Source organism: Ranitomeya variabilis, chromosome 5 (genome assembly GCF_051348905.1).
Source record: "Ranitomeya variabilis isolate aRanVar5 chromosome 5, aRanVar5.hap1, whole genome shotgun sequence".
Taxonomy (NCBI): Eukaryota; Metazoa; Chordata; class Amphibia; order Anura; family Dendrobatidae; genus Ranitomeya; species Ranitomeya variabilis.
The window spans coordinates 212,252,393-212,273,659 of record NC_135236.1 but is presented as its reverse complement, the minus strand read 5'-3'; the positions used below and the strand labels follow the sequence as shown (position 1 = coordinate 212,273,659).

Below are 21,267 nucleotides of genomic sequence, written 5' to 3'. Positions count from 1 at the left end.
ACTATCAGCTGTGTCTCCACCAGACTTCTGCACAACACAACTGATGGTCCCAACCCCATTTATAAGGCAAGAAATGCCACTTATTAAACCTGACAGGGCACACCTGTGAAGTGAAAACCATTTTCGGTGATTACCTCTTGAAGCTCATAAAGAGAATGCCAAGAGTGTGCAAAGCAGTCATCAAAGCAAAAGGTGGCTACTTTGAAGAACCTACAATATAAGACAAATTTTCAGTTGTTTCACACTTTTTTTTAAAGTATATAATTCCACATGTGTTAAATCATGGTTTTGATGCCTTCAGTGTGAATTTACAATTTTCATAGTCGTGAAAATACAGAAAAATCTTTAAATGAGAAAGTGTGTCCAAACTTTTGGTCTGTACTGTGTATATATATATATATATATATATATATATATATATATATATACGTAAGAGACCGCCTTTATGGCTGCAGCTCTAATTACTCCCCAATTAGGAAAGGAAACTCTACATTGAATCATTAGACCCATTCCAGCCATTTCACTGTTTACAATGGATAGAAGAGAGCTATCGGTCCAAGCTGTGTAACTTTAATATTAGAATTTTATCTAATAATATACTTATTTTTTTTATATCTGGCAGTACTACCATTGCTCATTCCGAATGACAGGGGAAGGCTGGCTGCTCTGCTGTGGTCACTATCAAGACATCCTCATTATTGATGCAAAGACCTTGCAAGTTCTTCATACTTTCAAGTCTCAGTATTCAGAATGGATCAGCTGCATGTGCATTGTACACTCTACTAGAATTCAAGGTACTGTCAAGACAGTATGATGCATTATAAGAATGACCAACATCAACTAAGTTTTAGAGTATAGGTATTATGTCTGTATGAGACTGCAGTATCATGGACAATCAGATATATCTCTAAGGAATCCAATATACACTTCTCAAAAAAATAAAGGGAACACTAAAATCCCACATCCTAGATATCACTTAATGAAATATTCCAGTTGTAAATCTTTATTCATTACATAGTGGGATGTGTTGAGAACAATAAAACCTACAAATAATCAATGTAAATCACAACTAATATCCCACGGAGGACTGGAGTTGGAATGATGCTCAAAATCAAAGTGGGAAATGAAGTTACAGGCTAATCCAACTTCAGTGGAAATGCCTCAAGACAAGGAAATGATGCTCTGTAGTGTGCGTGGCCTCCTTGTGCCTGTATGACATCCCTACAAAGCCTGGGCATGCTCCTGATGAGACGGCGGATGGTCTCCTGAGGGATATCCTCCCAGACCTGGAATAAACCATCCGCCAACTCCTGGACAGTCTGTGGTGCAACGTGACATTGATGCATGGTGCGAGATATGATGTCGCAGATGTGTTCAATCGGATTCAGGTCTGGGGAACGGGCGGGCCAGTCCGTAGCTTCAATGCATTCATCTTGCAGGAACTTCTGACACACTCCAGCCACATGAGGTCTGGCATTGTCCTGCATTAGGAGGAACCCCGGGCCAACTGCACCAGCATATGGTCTTACAAGGGGTCTGAGGATCTCATCTCGGTAGCTAATGACAGTCAGGCTACCTCTGGTGAGCACATGGAGGGCTGTGCGGCCCTCCAAAGAAGTGCCACCCCACACCATTACTGACCCACTGCCAAACCGGTCATGCTGAAGGATGTTGCAGGCAGCGGTGGGATATGGGGTAATGAAGGGTTAATGTCACCTTGCTATTGTAAGGTGACATTAAGCCAGATTAATAATGGAGAGGCGTCAATTATGACACCTATCCATTATTAATACAATAGTATGAAATGGTTAATAAAACACACACACATTATTACAAAGTATTTTAATGAAATAAAGACATAGGTTGTTGTAATATTTTATTAGACTCTTAGGCTGGTTTCACATTTGCGTTTCCCTGATCCGCGGACGTCTGCGGACTTCCTCCGTGAAGCCCCGCCCTCTCCCGCACCTCAGCCGCTAGCTCCGCCTACTTCTGCATGCCGCCCGCATGCGGCCTGCATACCTATCTTTAACATTAGGTACGCAGGTCGTGCGGCTGTATGCGGAGGCTGCCGCATGCGTCGTTTTGACATATAGGGGTTAGACCAGGAGATCATGCTGCTTGTCATACATCTCATATACTGAGGAACCTGCTCTAACCTACTGTATTGTTGGACATGTTCTTATGGCCTTTGAGTGTTGCTGCCTGCTTATGATTGGTCAGCATCATACAGGGAGAAGAAAAAAAAACGTTAACTTATTAGGGGCCAAATACTTTGATAATATATTTGCAACAGGCATAATAAAATAAACAAGCCTCTATTACATTGTGCATCTGTTTCAACATGAAAGAATTGGTGAAAAGTCCCTTATAAATGTCTACATTTATTTATTTTTTTTCACAGTTCAAACATTTCCTAAAAATTACAAAAAACAAGCCCTGTATTAGTATGGCATGTACTGATGTAAAATTTGTCTAGCAAAAAGAGATGCACAAAAAATACATTGTAACATGCACACTTTGTAAGGCAGACTGTCACGGTGAAATGTCTGGATTTGGTGGAATTTTCTTTTGTATGCCCCCTTCACAAAAAAGGATGCATAAGAAATGTAAAAACTCCATACAGTGACAAGCCAGCAGCACTCCTTCTCAGACTGACACTGATTAAGGTTTTATTTTCTTCAAAATGATTGCTGTCTCCAATGACCTGGCTCTTATCAACCCATTACTGCCCCTTCTCTTTTTGAGGTTACATCTTGCAGAATAAACAGAAACAATTAGGAAATGTGTGAGGGATCTAACAATGTATCCTGTGCTGAAGTAAATTCCAAAAAACATTTTGACAAGTGACCTGAGCGAGGCCGAGCACGCCTAGTTGGAATGAGGCTGGAAGGATGCAAATCACATACTTGCAATCACGTGAACACCTGCTCTGGGCAGAAATACTGTAGTATATTGACAGCGTGCAGTGCATGCGCTGTAAGGATTTAGAAGTCCGCTGTCACAAAAAGTGAATAGTTCTTAAAGGATTTTTCTACCTTCAGTATAAAATACAAGAGTCCTAAAATTGAAGATATCTCACCACAGAGCCCTGATCTCTACATCAAATCTGTGCAGGATTGCATAAAGTGATTTGCACAAGCTTAGATCCATAGAGGGATCTGTGGTTAGTTCTCCAAGATGTTTGGAGCAACCTCCCTGCCTTTAAATACTGTGCACAAGTGTACCTAGAAGCATTAATGCTGCTTTGCATTTTTTGATTTGATAAAAATAAACTATTAATTCCTCTAAAGCAGTCTTACTTTGCAGAATTTTTCCACACCTGTCCTAAACTTTTGCACAGTACTGTATCTTGTTATACACCTTTAATGACAACATACATTTTCTGTGTGCACACCTTGTCATTCAGTTTGTTATGGTACTGTTTTTACACATTCTCATACATCTGTAAATAAAATATTACTTTTTGCAGAAGATTCACTAATTGCAATATCTACCGCTGGAGACCTAAAAGTATGGGACCTCTCATCATCTGTGAATAGCATACAGGTCAGTAGTATTGTCAACTGAATAATCATGAATATGAATACATCAACAGAGCTCATATTTCTGGAGATTAGGGCAGGTTCACATGACCGTCAATTCAGCAATGTTTCTCTATGGGGCAGCTTCCTTCAGCCGTATTTTATGGGCTGAGAAAATCGCAGCATGCTGCGTTTGTCAGCGTATTGCGCAAAAAATCTGCCAATGAAAGTCTATGGGGGCGAGAAAAATACAGATTACACACGGACCATGCGTGTGACTTGCGAGAAATACGCACCAGTGTTCTATAGAAAAGCCGGCAATTCAGCGCAGTGTACAGTAAAATCACACTGACAGGTTAGAATAGATTAGATAAAATAAATGTCTACACATAGAATAGGTATATACTGTATATATATATATATATATATATATATATATATATATATATATATATATACATATATACACACTGTATATATGTTTTCACGAATATTTGAGCCCATGTCCATTTTGCAAGCCGGCGAGAAAATCTTGCCGTATGGATACCATACCGAAGACACACAGATAAGTTTTGGAGAAAAAATCGCATCCTCGCATTGAATACGGATCACTGTTCAGGAACTTTTCTGCATATTTTGGCCGTAACAAACGGACCGTATTTTGATACGTTAAGTGTGATGCCGGGCTAAGGGTTATATGTATAATATGATTTATTGTAATTTGCATTCATGTACGGTAGAGTGTATTATCTGATATGCCAGTAGAAGTTGGATCAGCTGAGTCTCTGATATTTGCAGGAGGGCACAGCTTACAGCAGAAGGACCCCCACAATGCAACTGAATATTAATTAATGAAACAGAAGCAGGTATTGGCATGGCTTTGATTGGCAAGCGCAGCACGTGAACCTGCCCATATGAAGGCCAGATCACGAGTGTCACCCCCATTATGCTTGTTAGTGTAGGGATAGGACACAATGCTGTATGTACACTGCAACCCCTATATGTGCTATTTCTGTGGTAAAGGTTGCTGTGTGTACTCTGCAGCCTCCGCCTGTGAGAGTACTATGCTAAAAGCCACTGTGTGTACTCTGCACCCTCCGCATTTGGGAGTACGGTCCTCTAAGCCGCTGTGAAAACCTGCTGTGCATACTCTGCACTCTCCACAGGTGGGAGTACTGTCCTTTAAACCGCTGTGTGCACTCTGCAAAACCCATCTGTGAGAGATCTGTGCTAAAAGCTGATGTGTGTACTCTGCACCCTCTGCCTGGAGGCGTACTGTCCTTTAACCCCTTTACCTCCCAGGGTGGTTTACACGTTAATGACCTGGACAATTTTTACAATTCTGACCACTGTCACTTTAAGAGGTAATAACGCTGGAACGCTTTAACCCCTTCCCCACCTATGATGCAGCGTAAGCGTCATGAAAGTCGGTGCCAATCCAACCTGTGACGCAGCGTATGTATCATGGCGGGATCGCATTCCTGCAGGTCGGGTGAAAGGGTTAACTGAAATTTCACCTGACCTGCAGGAACAGGGGACTTGTACTTGAGCCCGGGGGGTGGCTTTGCCCCGCTTGGCTACGATCGCTCTGGTGACCACTTTGTCACCCCCCCAGATCTGATTGGAGTTAGCGTCCATATGACGCTATCTCTCCATTCAGACGTGGAGGGGTGGAGAAAACCATGGCTGCCTCGCTGTCCAGCTTCATGCCATCCATGGAAGCTGAACAGCAAGGTGCCTGCTTGTGTAATAATTATAGGGGATAACTCAGGAGACTCTTTGCATGGAACAAGACAACTACAGGACAGTTTTATAAGTGGTAAAGTCTATATTATCACACGGTGATTCAAACAGGTGCAGAGAGAAACTCAAGTCCACAACACTTGGTGCAAATAATAAACGCAGTTTAGCAGTCTATAGGAAACTTCAGAGGAAAATGCAATCAACCAGAAAGTCTATGAAGCACAGTTATTCTTGAGGATACTTGACACGAATAAATCCTTGTCTTAGTCCAGGCACAGATAGATATGCTTATTAGGCAGTTCAAATCATATCTTAGCTCAACCAGGGAGGCCTGGTTAATAGTCTCAGGTTATTGCAAAGCAGAAACAGCTTACATGTCCAGCAAATGCAGATGAAGTAAACACGAACAGCAGATGAAGGAGGATTACTGGAAACTTGTGTATGCAGCAGGAACTCAGAGCTGAGTAGCAGGATACCCACACAGGTTCACAGGAGCAGGTGTATAGCCAGGGAGTAATCAGAGGTCAGGAGCTGGATGCAAGGCAGAATACTCTAGCACAGACTGAAGGCTGGGGTGGAGTTTTATAGCAGGAAGACACAGTGCACATGAGACCAAAGACGCCATATTGGAAAAGGGCAGTAATGCACAAAAGGTAAAAAATGTTCAGAGTCCTGACAGCTTGCTGCCCTGCCACATACCGCAATCATCGCAGCCACCATTGCCGCCGCCAGGTACTCCCCTCTGCTGCTCTCTGCTCCCCCACCGTCCGATTCCATGCCCCCCTCCCTCCTCTTTCTCCCTTCTGCCCCGGTGATTACCCCCTCCCCCTACCCCGGAGATCACCCCCCACTGCTGCTGCCACCTCCATCTTTTCCATCTGCTGCATCTCCTCAGCCCCCCATGCCTGACAGCCCCCTCCTGCCCCCAGTGATCACCCCCCACCCCAGTGATCACCCCCTGATCGCTCCTGCCCCCCTGATCGCCCCCTGATCGCCCCCTGCCTTGCTGATCTCCCCATGCCACGCTGATCTCTCCCCTGCCCCGCTGGTCTTACCTCTGCCCCGCTGGTCTTACCTCTTCCCCGCTGAACTTACCCCTGCCCTGCTGATCTCCCCCCTGCCCCGTGGATCGCCCCCTGCCACACAGATCTCCCCCCTGCCCTTCTGATCTCCCCCCTGCCCTGCTGATCTCCTCTCTGCCTTGTAAAAATAAAAAATTGTGGGCTACAAAATCATTTTTGAGGAAAAAATTTTTTTTTTATTTTCACGGCTCTGTGTTATAAACTTCTGTGAAGTACTTGGGGGTAAAAAAGCACTCACCACACAGCTAAATAAGTTCATTGGGTGTTCTAGTTTCAAAAATGGGGTCACTTGTGGGCGATGTCTACTGTTTAGGCACATCAGGGACTCTGCAAACATAACCTGACGTCCGCAGACCATTCCATCAAAGTCTGCATTTCAAAAAGTCACTACTTCCCTTCCGAGCTCTGCCATGCGCCCAAGCACTGGTTCCCTCCCACATATGGGGTACCAGCGTACTCAGGACAAACTGGACAACAACTTTTGGGGTCCAATTTCTCCTGTTACCCTTGTGAAAATAAAAAATTGCAGGCAAAAAAATCATTTTTAGAGGAAAAAAAGGATTTTTTATTTTCATGGCTCTGCTTTATAAACTTCTGTGAAGCACTTGGGGGTAAAAAGTGCTCACCGTCACAACACATCTAGATAAGTTGCTTGGGGGGTCTAGTTTCTAAAATGGGGTCCCTGGTGGGGAGTTTCTACTGTTTAGGCACAACTGGGGCCAGGGCCGGACTGGGACTAAAATTCAGCCCTGGCATTTGAAGTCACACAGGCCCACTTGTCACATGGTGACTGTATAATATCTTTGTACACTTGTAGGCTACAAGAAGTGAGGGGAGTGTAACACGACTATATAACATATAATTACAGCTGTATCCAGCATTACAGCTCAGCCCCCATAGAATGTAATACAGCCAGCCCCCATAGACTATAATACAGCACAGCCCCATAGAATGTAATGCTGCACAGCCCCCATAGAATGTAATGCAGCACAGCCCCCATAGAATGTAATGCAGCACAGCCCCATAGAATGTAATACAGCCAGCCCCCATAGAATGTAATACAGCCAGCCCCCATAGAATGTAATGCAGCACAGCCCCCATAGAATGTAATGCAGCACAGCCCCCATAGAATGTAATGCAGCCAGCCACCATAGAATGTAATGCAGCCAGCCACCATACAATATAATGCAGCACAGCCCCATAGAATGTAATGCAGCACAGCCCCCATACAATATAATGCAGCACAGCCCCATAGAATGTAATGCAGCACAGCCCCATAGAATGTAATGCAGCACAGCCCCCATACAATATAATGCAGCACAGGCCCATAGAATGGAATGCAGCACAGCCCCATAGAATATAATGCAGCACAGGCCCATATAATATAATGCAGCACAGGCCCATAGAATATAATGCAGCACAGGCCCATAGAATGGAATGCAGCACAGCCCCATAGAATATAATGCAGCACAGCCCCATAGAATATAATGCAGCACAGCCCCATAGAATATAATGCAGCACAGCCCCATAGAATATAATGCAGCACAGCCCCATAGAATATAATGCAGCACAGGCCCATAGAATATAATGCAGCACAAGCCCATAGAATGGAATGCAGCACAGTCACATAGAATATAATGCAGCACAGGCACATAGAATATAATGCAGCACAGGCCCATAGAATATAATGCAGCACAGGCCCATAGAATGGAATGCAGCACAGCCCCATAGAATATAATGTAGCACAGGCCCATAGAATATAATGCAGCACAGGCCCATAGAATGGAAAGCAGCACAGGCCCATAGAATGGAATGCAGCACAGGCCCATAGAATACAATGCAGCACAGGCCCATAGAATACAATGCAGCACAGGCCCATAGAATATAATGCAGCACAGGCCCATAGAATGGAATGCAGCACAGCCCCATAGAATATAATGCAGCACAGCCCCATAGAATATAATGCAGCACAGGCCCATAGAATATAATGCAGCACAGGCCCATAGAATGGAATGCAGCACAGCCCCATAGAATATAATGCAGCACAGGCCCATAGAATATAATGCAGCACAGGCCCATAGAATGGAATGCAGCAGAGGCCCATGGAATTGAATGCAGCACAGGCCCATAGAATACAATGCAGCACAGGCCCATAGAATATAATGCAGCACAGGCCCATAGAATGGAATGCAGCACAGCCCCATAGAATATAATGCAGCACAGCCCCATAGAATATAATGCAGCACAGGCCCATAGAATATAATGCAGCACAGGCCCATAGAATGGAATGCAGCACAGCCCCATAGAATATAATGCAGCACAGGCCCATACAATGGAATGCAGCCAGCCCCATAGAATATAATGCAGCAGAGGCCCATAGAATGGAATGCAGCCAACCCCATAGAATATAATGCAGCACAGGCCCATAGAATGGAATGCAGCACAGCCCCATAGAATATAATGCAGCACAGCCCCATAGAATATAATGCAGCACAGGCCCATAGAATGGAATGCAGCACAGCCCCATAGAATATAATGCAGCACAGCCCCATAGAATATAATGCAGCACAGGCCCATAGAATATAATGCAGCACAGGCCCATAGAATGGAATGCAGCCAGCCCCATAGAATATAATGCAGCAGAGGCCCATAGAATGGAATGCAGCCAGCCCCATAGAATATAATGCAGCACAGGCCCATAGAATGGAATGCAGCACAGCCCCATAGAATATAATGCAGCAGAGGCCCATAGAATGGAATGCAGCCAGCCCCATAGAATATAATGCAGCAGAGGCCCATAGAATGGAATGCAGCCAGCCCCATAGAATATAATGCAGCAGAGGCCCATAGAATGGAATGCAGCACAGCCCCCCCCCCCCAATAGCTCCACAATCCAGTCATCACTCATTGATAAAAAAAACCAAAACACTCTACTCACCTTTCCTCCTGCCCCGCGCTGCTCTGGCTCTGGTCTCAGCAGTCGCAGTCTGCCCGCCCGGTCACACAGCAGGTGCGCGATGATATGACGTCATCGCGCACCCGCAGTGTCAGCGGCAGGCAGAGCGGGGAATGATGGGAGAGGAAGCGTCAGCAGACGCTCTCTCCTCCATCATTGCATTCAACTGTACCTAGTTGAATGCGGGGCCGGGAGTGCGCCGACAGCGGGGAGAGTGTGCCGACAGCGGCACACTCGAGCGGCCCACTACTGCCACCGGCCCTTCTGGCATTTGCCAGAACTGCCCGATGGCGAGAGCGGCCCTGTCTGGGGCTCTGAAAACGTAACATGATGCCCGCAGACCATTCCATCAAAGTCTGCATTCCAAACGTCACTACTTCCCTTCAGAGCCCCGCCGTGTGCCCAAACAGTGGTTCCCCCCACATATGGGGTATTAGCGTACTCAGGAAAAACTGGACAACAACTTTTGGGGTCTAATTTCTCCTGTTACCCTTGAGAAAATAAAAAATTGAGGGCTAAAAAATAATGTTTGAGGAAAAAAAATGATTTTTTTTATTTTCACGGCTCTGCGTTATAAACTTCTGTGAAGCACTTGGGGTTTAAAAGTGCTCACCACACATCTAGATTAGTTCCTTGGGAGGTCTAGTTTCCAAAATGGGGTCACTTGTGGGGAGCTCCAAAGTTTAGGGACTCTACTAACGTGACATGGTGTCCGCTAATGATTGGAGCTAATTTTCCATTCAAAAAGTCAAATGGTGCTCCTTCCCTTACGAGCCCTGTCGTGCACCCAAATAGTGGTTCACCCCCACGTATGAGGTTTCAGCGTACTCTGGTCAAATGGGACAACAACCTTTGTGGTCCACTTTCTCCTTTTACACTTGGGAAAATAAAAAAATTGTTGCTAAAAGATCATTTTTGTGACTAAAAAGTTAAATGTTCATTTTTACCTTCCATGCTTTTTCTGCTGTTGTTAAACACCTGAAGGGTTAATAAACTTCTTGAGTGTGGTTGTGAGCACCTTGAGGGGTGCAGTTTTTAGAATGGTGTCACGTTTGGGTATTTTCAGCCATATAGACCCTTCAAACTGACTTCAAATGTGAGGTGGTCCTTAAAAAAATGGTTTTGTAAATTTTGTTGTAAAAATGAGAAATCGCTGGTCAACTTTTAACCCTTATAACTTCCTAGCAAAAAAAAAAAAATATTTCCAAAATTGTGCTAATGCAAAGCAGACATGTGGGAAATGTTATTTATTAACTATGTTGTGTTACATAACTCTCTGGTTTAACAGAATAAAAATTCTAAATTTGAAAATTGCAACATTTTTGCCAAATTTCCAATTTTTTCACAAATAAACGCAAAAATTATCTACCTAAGTTTACCACTAACATGATGCCCAATATGTCATGAAAAAAACAATCTCAGAATCGCATATATAGGGTGCCAACTTCTGCTGGTTGGCAGGAACACTGGTGAGAAATTTTATAGGGTTGGTCTAGGATGATCCCTAACTACGTTGTGTTGTGTGGCTTACTTGTTGTCAGTCCTTTTAATAATTTTTAATCATATGCATTAAAAGTTATATATATATATATATATATATATATATATATATATATATATATATATATATATAATTTGTTTGGGGGGGGTGGTCTTTCCAGATGAGTCATCCACAGCCCCACACTCATTATGGGAGTCCCCACAATCCCTGAATCAGCATGAGGACCTCACAGCCCCTCACACAGTACAATGGCCCCCACAATTGTAAACTGAATTACTGACCTTTTAAAAAAAAAAAATGCAACACACTATTCACTTTCCCTATTCCCCTGGTATGCTAGTTGAATCTGTGTAGTATGAGTGCGGAGGCTCCACACTACAGGCACAATGTAGTGATGTCATCATGCCTGCACTGAATGGAGTCTCAGATGCATTGGAACACGCTGAATGGTGCATCATAAAGCTTTTGGCTTCCATTTCTCATTCTCTTCAGTGGTATCTGCATCCCGGGGTTGTGGATACCACTGAACTTGTGATGACGGAGGAAGAGAAGACCTGCCGTGGGCTACCACTATGTATTCCTTTGATGGAAAGATATCATTATTTGGACGTCTAAACAAATCCATTGGGAAACATTTTTCTTGCTTTAAAGACATGTGTTGCATTATTACATGTGTTGCATTATTACATTGCATATGGATATGTAAGAACAAACAATAATTGATAATATGTATATCAATATTTTCTTCAATACAGGAAAAGCTAAATGTCTATGAAACAGAATCAAAACGTTTGGAGATGGCGAATTACTGCGCAGTACGATTCTGCATGTACACAGAGAGGTTACTGCTTGTGATTTGCTCCAGTTCCTGGAAGGTGCTGATCTTCTTATTATATTGTATGTTTGTCTCACGGTAACAGCATGAGCAGCTTCTAAAATAACTGCTTGAGTTGATATCCATCTTTTTCTCACTGTATGGTGATGTTACATTTATAAAGTGTCACTTCTGATCTTCATGAAATTACATGGTGAGATATAAAATGTTTTATTCTCTCTAAAAGTTGTCAACAAAGGGTACTCTCATGTTCAGCACATTGGCTGGAAAGTCATCTTTTCCTTTGTACCTAAAAGTAGTGCTGATAGATGCTATTAACATGTAGATATTGGCTAATAGTGTTATGACGCTGTGCTGCGACTGCACTGAACTCCCTGGTGCCAAGAGGAAATTAACCTTCTTTCTCCTGGCAGTCTTGGGCTTTCAGTCAAAGAGGCAAGGCCAGCATGGCTTCAGTACATAGTGAGCAGCGGCTGTAACCACACCACTGGCACTGACTGACAGCCGGCATTGCAGTGCAGTAGTACAGAGATGCTTGTCAGTTCATTCTGGGGCATGGTTACTGCCATTTCACACATATATGACCTGTCAGCTGAATCATAGATGATGATGATGATGATGATTCTGTGTTGAATAAACCTGAGAACCAGACAGGAGTTGAGGTCATGAGAAGAGGAGGCAGCTGGCATTGGCGATACCCAGTGCTGGCGACATGCATCAAAAACCTCTTGTAGGGCTTAATCAGCTTTTCCTGCAGCCAGCTCTGGAGCTGGTATTGCCAGATGTGCTGTTGGTAGAGGAGGTTCTACAGCACCTGAAATGTCTGGTCAAGGTAGGAGCAAGGCAGGCTTCTCGTGTGGGGAAATTCTTTTCCACATTGTTAGAGGACCAATCTATTGCATCGTGCAGGTTTCACTGCTGGAAAATAAACCGGGTACATTCTGGCACACATCAAATAGAAATGACATCACTCTGTCAGCCCATGAAGAGACATCACCTGTTCATGTCAACAGAAAATACCAGGCATACAAATATTTACTCACATATAACCAACCAAAATGTATTGCGTTATGTGCATCAATTTTTTGATACGACAAACTTGCCTTCTTTTTAATTATGGCCAAAATTACTGTGTCTGGGCTGAGTTTTTCCAGTGTCACCCCAATCAGAACTGTGAGAATTGTTGAAAATTATCCAATCAAACTTTTTGAAATTCAATAAATTAACATAAAAAAATTATACATTTTTTTCAAAATTGTTCAGAAATTTTTGGAGTGGTGGAATAGGCATATTAGCATGAAAATCTTTGTTTCCTTATCAGTGTAACTTTTGCACAGGGAATGGTTGCCAACTTCATGCATGATCAGGTGACTACTATGCGCTTCATGCAGAGTCAACACTTCTCCGTATTTGAGAACCTGCGCACTGAAGGTCTGAGTGATAAAAATTTGTTTTTAAAATTATTAAACCAAAATTCTTTGCGTTCCTTAAATGAAATTTTCTGTTAAGAAGATAATTTTGTCCTCCAATTAAGATTTTTTTTTGTCTGGGAATTGAAGTATTAACTGAAAAATATAAGTTCCAAAATTGGTTAAGCTTTTGCATAGTGGACACTTGCAGACCACAGGTGACCACTATACGCTTCCTGCAAGGTCAACACTTTCTTGATATTTTGGTCCCTTCACAAAGCAGGTCAGAAACGGAAAAAAATATCAGAAAGCGCCAAACTGTTTAAAATGTTCAAAACCATATTTTTTTAAATTAATTAAGAGCAATTTTCTTTCACAAAATGAACAACTTCACAAATACATCAGTTTGTCTCCCCATTAAAGGGATAATTTTTGGACAGCTTATAAAATAGCTAGCACTTCTACATCTAGCAAAGCGCAAAGCTCTTTATACCCCAATACAGTAATAATTGTTTCACTCAATTATGTGAAAATGCCACTGCTTCTTCATTGAACGCTATATGTCAATAAACTGCAGCAATGCTTGCATTTGTTCCCCCAAGAGAGATCATTTTTAGGCCGTTTCTACAATATTGGTAGCCTAAAAAGTTTGCCACTGCAGTGTGTTGTTAAATAAGCTGTTGGTTACCATCAAATTTCCTGTAACCAGATAGGTGCAAGTCATTTAGACATTAAAAAGGCTGTGTTTGTATTACGGAGCTCAAAACATGTTCAACTTCCTCCAAGGGGAATGCACTGTGGCCTTCACATATCTGTCAGGAAATTAGAGGCTTTTCAATAATGTAATTCATGTGAATTAATTTGTCGCAACTCGCAAATCTAACTTTTGGGGGGATATTTGATGAAGTACGCAAATTAGAATTTCTAAAGGTCACTAGTATTAATGCATACTGTAACTTAAATGTTTCTGCTATATCTTATACTGTCCCTAATGTACTAGCCCTCAGTATTACCATTTCCTTTGTTTCCAGGTTTATGATTACTGTGATTTTTCACTCTTCTGCACTGATGTTTGTAAAAATGGCCAGGTTTTTGCTGGTGGTGAGTTCCTAGCTGCTAATCGATTTATCATCTGGACGCAGGATGGGCACAGCTATATCTACCAGCTGCTGAACAGGTGGGCTCACACAGAAATGGAGTATGATAAGTCCAGGTACAAAGTAAGCAGTTTGCAAGTGCATTGTACAAAATCCCTTCTTGTCACACTTGATCAAAACCCATAACAAAACCCCTTTGACATTAGAACATTTGGCTTGAGTTTGGCACTCTTCAGTCTTTATGTGAAGCAGCAGGAGATGAAGAAATAAGATTACCCATGTAGAACTTGATTGGGCAGATGGTGCAATGATTTCCAAGAACACAAAAGTAATTAGTTACAATTTTTGCAACTTTTCTTTTGGTGCTAAGAATTTTAACCCTGTCAGTCACCTTTATGTTTGATGTCGTTTTAAAGCCTTATGTTGCTTTCTTTCTGCAGTGGCCTTTCTAAGAGTGTATATCCGGTGGATGGAGGATTACTAAAAGAAACAATCACCCCTCACTTGCTGTGCTCCACAAGGGTGATAGAGGAGGTATTATTTTTTATCTTCAAAAAGTCCTCTAAATATTTTACTTCCATTAGGCTAATCCTTGTATACCAGAGTTAAGATCCTAGGTATTATGTTGATTTTGTAGAATGTTTGTTTAAAGGTGGATATAAGAGAAGGCTAATTTTCATAACACAAACACATAGCAGATGACCTATAGTAACATGCAGTAGAACCACCCTCCCATAGGATGTAAAGAAGAAAAATAGTGGATTATACACAAAGAAAACTGAATGGGCTGAAAATGTGATCACTGTGACAGTAATTGCATGATTTCATAATGTAACTATTCGGGGAGATGAGAGTAGGATGAAGATTGGGGCTTTGAAATCTGATTGGCATGAACATTTTTAGTGATAAAATAGAGCCTTTATATCTATTGTGCTGTATATGTGGTGCACCCTTTATAACCAGACATGCATGTCCTCATATAGCACTGTCCTACTTTATAATGGTCAACTTTAACACCAGCCAACATATATCTAAGGTAGATCAATACCAACCTACCAAACCAATTGGTAGGGTATAGTGATGGTGTTTCCACATGTGGTTTTGCTCACATCTGTGTTCACAGATTCATTATTAGCCTCTTTCAGCAGTTTTATGACTTATCGCAGCAAAAACAGAAATATAGAACCTCTATGGACCGCAATGTAAGCTTCTATAGATTTGACACAACTCTAAGCATATGGTTATAAACTGAGACCAAACTTGATATGGCCATTGAAAGAGGTGTAAGTTTGACAATTGTATACTGTATAAGGAGCAACATGGTTGTGGCATCACTAATATATTGTATTACTGTAGCACTGTGACACCAGGAACTAGTGAACCGGGTTTTTCTGAGGGTGTTTGTGTGGTGTTGTTGGGTAGAGAAACATAGTACTCAGGTCACCTAATCCCAAATTACTCAGGGACCCCAAATGAAGATTGTAGACAAGGAAGAAAACAGTCCATTTTACAACAATGAATTGAATTTTTATTTTCGAGCAGGTATAACACAAGAAATAGATAGGAAGAGAGCTACTCATATCAATTCCTAGACTAACGTTTATCCTACTTAAAATCTACTATGTATTATTTTATGATGCCACATCTATCTTGTAAATTTTTACAGTACTATGATTGCCTGTATCCCCTATCTTCATAGGGGATCTTTCCCTACACTCGTATCCCTCCCTTTACCCTCCCTCCCTTCCCCTGTCTATCCTTCCCTGTTTAAAAAGTTAAAATCAAATAAAGTTTGTTGAAAAAGAAATAGATAGGAGGTAGAAAGCTTATTGTTAACATCTTCTGTGTAACACAGAGGCATACACTTGATGGTTGCAGAAAATGGCTTGAATTTAACAAATTACATTACCATAATATGGCCCACAATTTTTCTTTTCACAGCCCACTTCCTATGGTCTCACACGTTGCCACTTCAGCCCTCTGTTCTCTAGCTGTCCAAAGTCCATAAACAGCTCTGTATTCTGGCCCTTGGCTGTATTCCATAAATTAATAGATTCCCTCTTATCCAACTTGTCCCTCAAGCAGCAAAGTTGTTTATGGCTGTATTCAGATTTCTCTATGTAATTTTGGTTATTTTATTGGACTTGCTATTAGTGATGAGCGAGTATACTCGTTGCTCAGGTTTTCCCGAGCATGCTCGGGTGGTCTCTGAGAATTTGTGAGTGCTGGGAGATTTCGTTTTTGTTGAAGCTGCATGATTTACGGCTGCTAGCACATAGCACATGTGGGGGTTGCCTGGTTGCTAGGGAATTCCCACATGTGTTCAGGCTGTCCAGCAGCTGTAACTCATGTAGCTGAGGCAATGAAAACTAATTCTCCGAGTCCTAACAAATACTTGGAGATCACTCGAGCGTGCTCGGGAAAACTCGAGCAACGAGTATACTCGCTCATCACTACTTGCTATCCCTCTCTTTCTTTCTTGCTGAACACACTCATATATAGGCAACCTTTTAATTCTAGTGCAACTAACTACAGACTCTCCATAACTAACTCAACCCAGGTATATAATTCCTCCTAGTTCTCACACAACACCTCCAACCATCGGGACTAGTCAGTTGTTAACCCTTTGTTTCCCACCTGCCTTAGCGCCATAGCCCAGAGGAGGGGAATAGTACTAAATCATATAACCAGATTCCATAAACAACAACACATCAAAGATAAATTAATGCTTATAAAACTACACAATATGAAGGCAGAATAAAATAATGTATGCAGAAGGTACATGTTTTGCACTGTAAAATAATTAATTTATTGCTTGTTAACTTGTTTCTGTATTTGTACAGAGCTCTTCATGTACTATGGGTTTTGTGAATGAAAGAAAGGAGCCATTTTTAAAAATATTGTATTCTGGTGATTCGACTGGGCAGCTCCGCTTCTGGCATATCCCTGATGTTCCAGTAACACAGTTTGATGGCTCTCCATTAGGTAAGATATATATTTTGCTACTTCAAAATGAAAAATATGTATTAAAAATCTTAAATGTAATACTTGTCATTTTTGTATTTTAGCAAAATTGTTTCTACCATGTCAGTATATGATATCTTTTAAATGTATCGGAGCAATGATACTACTGATTAAATTACTGTTGCTCAGTATTCACCCATAGATTATCTGGTTGTTTTCTTTGATTTCTTTTTAGTACAAACAGGATGTGTTTTACTTACACATGTGGTCAAAATTGTTGGTACCCCTCGTTTAATGACAGAAAAACCCACAATGGTCACAGAAATAACTTGAATCTGACAAAAGTAATAATAAATGAAAAATCTATGAAAATGAACAAATGAAAGTCAGAGATTGCTTTTCAACCATGCTTCCACAATATTAAAAAGAAAAAAAAAAAAACTCATGAAATAGGCCTGGACAGAAATGATGGTACCCTTTAAAATAATGTGACAAAAAAGACATGTTAAATCAAGTTGTGTCCACTAACTAGCAGCACAGGTGTCTACAATCTTGGAATCAGTGAGTGGGTGTTAGGAGTCGAGTTTACTCTGCTGCACAGGGGGAGTCTCGATCCGTGTCTGCTGCAGTCTCCCATTCTCCATTGGCCGCAGTGGAGCCTGCTCAGTGAAGACGTCGGTCCCAGCGTCTCACTGAGTCTGATTCAGTGCAAAGGGTTATTGCTGCTTCTCCAGGCTCTGCTATAGTACCCTGCACTGATCTACGACAAACAGGCTTTTCTGGGACTAAGTCCTGCTTTGCACACACTGAGCATGCCCAGGGTAAGATCTCTCACTGGAGATCAAAGGTCACATGTTCAGGTACTGCAGCCAAATCTATTGGTCTTTCTAGGAAGGTCCTGTAGGTACACAGGCTCTGTAGCAGTTTATCATTGGTCCTCTGGAAGGTCCTGTACGTGCTGCTGCTATTTAAGGCTCGCATGGCCGCACGGCCATGCGCTAGTATCTTCTAAAGTTACATGCTTTGTGCCACTGTGGTCATATGCGTGAACGTGTTCAGGGACCCGGCTGAAATAAGCCCCTAGAATGCTGGCACTTCCGGCGAGGAGATTGTGTACGAGAGTATACATGGACCCGGCTGAAATAAGCCCCTAGAATGCTGACACCTCCGGCGAGGAGTGTTGTTTGCATGCATGACCACTGACTGCTCTCTTCTGGGTAGTTAGCCTGTGTCTCTGTGAGAGTTAACAGGGCACAGAGCTTTGCTTTCTCGGCCGCTCTGTGAAGCTAACAGAGCTGGTTAATACCGCCATATTGAGCCGCCATTCACTAAGCGGCAGGATATTTCCTGCACGGTGGACCCCGGGTTGCGAACGCACCAATCACATCAATAAATATATTCGGTGCGTTCCGCAAACCCTTACAGTGGGCCTGTATATAGGGCTACAGATACTCACTCTGCTGTTTGGTGACATGGTGTGTATCATACTCAACATGGACCAGAGGAAGCAAAGGAAAGAGTTGCCTCAGGAGATTAGAAAGAAAATTATAGACAAACAAGTTAAAGGTAAAAGTTATAAGACCACCTCCAAGCAGCTTGATGTTCCTGTGACTACAGTATATTATTATATTATTCAGAAATTTAAGATCTATGGGACTGTAGCCAACCTCCCTGGACGTGGCCGCAGGAGGAAAATTGATGACAAATCAAAGAGATGGATATGAATGGTAGCAAAAGAGCCCAGAAAAACTTCTAAACAGATTAAAGGTGAACTTCAAGCTCAAGGAACATCAGTGTCAGATCACACCATCCGTCATTGTATGAGCCAAAGTGGACTTCATGGAAGACGACCAAGGAGGACACCATTGTGGAAAAAAAATCATAAAAAAGCCAGACTGGAATTTGCCAAGCTACATGTTGACAAGCCACAAAGATTCTGGGAGAATGTCCTATGGACAGATGAGACAGAAATTGAACTTTTCAATGAAGGAAAAATGAAGCATATCAAAAAAAGAACACTGTCCCTACTGTGAAACATGGAGGAGGCTCAGTTATGTTCTGGGGCTGCTTTGCTGCATCTGGATCAGGGTGTCTAGAATCTGTGCATGGTACAATGAAATCTCAAGACTATCAAGGGATTCTAGAGAGCAATGTGCTGCCCAGTGTCAGAAAGCTTGGTCTCAGTCGCAGGTCATGGGTCTTGCAACAGGATAATGACCCAAAACACACCGCTGAAAACACCCAAGAATGGCTAATAGGAAAACATTGGACTATTCTGAAGTGGCCTTCTATGAGCTATGACCTAAATTTTATTGAGCATCTTTGGAAAGAGCTGAAATATGCTGTCTGGGAAAGGCAACCTGCAAACATGAGACAACTGGAGCAGTTTGCCCTTGAGGAGTGGGCCAAAATACATGTTGAGAGGTGCAGAAGTCTCATTGACAGTTACAGGAATCATTTGACTGCAGTGATTGCCTCAAAAGGTTGTGCAACAAAATATTAAGTTAAGGGTACCATCATTTCTGTGCAGGCCTATTTCATGAGTTTAAATTTTTAAAATAAATTGTGGAAGCATGGTTGAAAAGCAATGTCTGACTTTCATTTCTTCATTCTGAGAGCAGGACCTGAGAAGCCTCCTTCACTGCCTGTCAGATCGCTGATCTGACACAGTGCTGTGCAGTGTCACATCAGCGATCTGACTTTATACAGTGATGTCCTATCCTGGGATAATGTAAAAAAAAAAATTAACATCTGTAAAAATAATTTTTTTAAAATTCCTAAATAAAGAAAAAAAAAATATTTTTCCAAAAAAATGCATTTCTTTGTGTAAATAAAAAAATAAAAGTACACATATTTAGTATCGCCGCGTCCTAACGACCCGCACTGTAAAACTTTCCTACTAGTTAACCCCTTCAGTGAACACCGTAAAAAAAAAAAAACAAGGCAAAAAACAATGCTTTATCATCATACCGCCGAACAAAAAGTGGAAAAACATGCAATCAAAAAGAAGGATATAAATAAACATGGTACCACTGAAAACGTAATCTTGTCCCGCAAAAAACGAGCCACTATATACAGTGCCTTGCAAAAGTATTCGGCCCCATGGAACTTTTCAACCTTTCCCACATAACACGCTTCAAACATAAAGATACCAAATGTAAATTTTTGGTGAAGAATCAACAACAAGTGGAACACAATTGTGAAGTTGAACAAAATTTATTGGTTAGTTTAAATTTTTGTGGAAATTCAAAAACTGAAAAGTGGGGCGTGCAATATTATTCGGCCCCTTTAACTTACTGTAATACTTTGTTGCCCCATCATTTGCTGTGATTACAGCTGCAAGTCATTGGGGTATGTCTCTATCAGTTTTGTACATCGAGAGACTGAAATTCTTTGTTGGGGATCCACAGCGTTTTAGCATTTAATCCGCAATCTAGTGCACAACCAATGTTAATCTATGTGAATCCAGAATTAGTGTGCACATGTCAATTTTTTTTGTGGATCTGCAGCATTTCTTCACCCATTGACTTCCATTGAGTCAGTCAAATCAGCACCAAAACCACAGGTGTAAAAAGATTGCGGATGTGCGTGCGAAAAATGCTGCAGGAGGGCAGGAGGAAGAGTGTGTGGGTGGAGAATGTGTGTGTGGGTGGAGACTATGTGTGAGTGGAGAATATGTGTGGGTCTGTCTGTGTTTATCTGTGTGTGTCTGTGGAGGTCTGCGGGTTTTTGCACAGCTGTGTGTGTGTATAGGGCCAGCATTAGCGGAAGGCAGACCAGGCAGCTGCCTAGGGCCTCTGCTGCTCAGAGGCCCCTAGCTAGTGGCACATCACGCAGCCGCTATGGGGCCTGTGAGGCAGGGGGACCGCCTGCCGCCAGCAGCGACTCACCCAACTGCCTCTGCGCCGCCACCGCATTGAACTATAACGGCGTCATAGACGCTCCCTCTCCCATAATTCCCTTCTGCCTCTGACACTGCAGGTGTGCGATGATGTCCTATCATCACGCACCCACTGTGTGCTGGGCCCGGGCAATGCAGCCGCTGAGACCGGAGCCGGGAGCAGCGCGGCGCATGAGCAGAGGTGAGGATTGTGTATTTTTATATATATATATATATATATATATATATATATATATATATATATATATATATGAG

General features: G+C 42.2%; 1 protein-coding gene across 2 annotated transcripts in view; it reads left to right on the top strand.

Annotated features, from left to right (window-relative positions):
• WDR72 (WD repeat domain 72) overlaps positions 1 to 21,267 on the top strand; it is a 563,678-nt gene that overhangs the window by 159,291 nt on the left and 383,120 nt on the right. For both annotated transcript variants that reach the window (XM_077263771.1, XM_077263769.1), the window contains exons 6-11: positions 623 to 794; positions 3,473 to 3,549; positions 11,562 to 11,681; positions 14,082 to 14,227; positions 14,588 to 14,681; positions 16,991 to 17,132. In XM_077263771.1, coding sequence (XP_077119886.1) covers positions 623 to 794; positions 3,473 to 3,549; positions 11,562 to 11,681; positions 14,082 to 14,227; positions 14,588 to 14,681; positions 16,991 to 17,132 — 751 coding nt within the window. The remainder of the gene's footprint in view (positions 1 to 622; positions 795 to 3,472; positions 3,550 to 11,561; positions 11,682 to 14,081; positions 14,228 to 14,587; positions 14,682 to 16,990; positions 17,133 to 21,267) is intronic.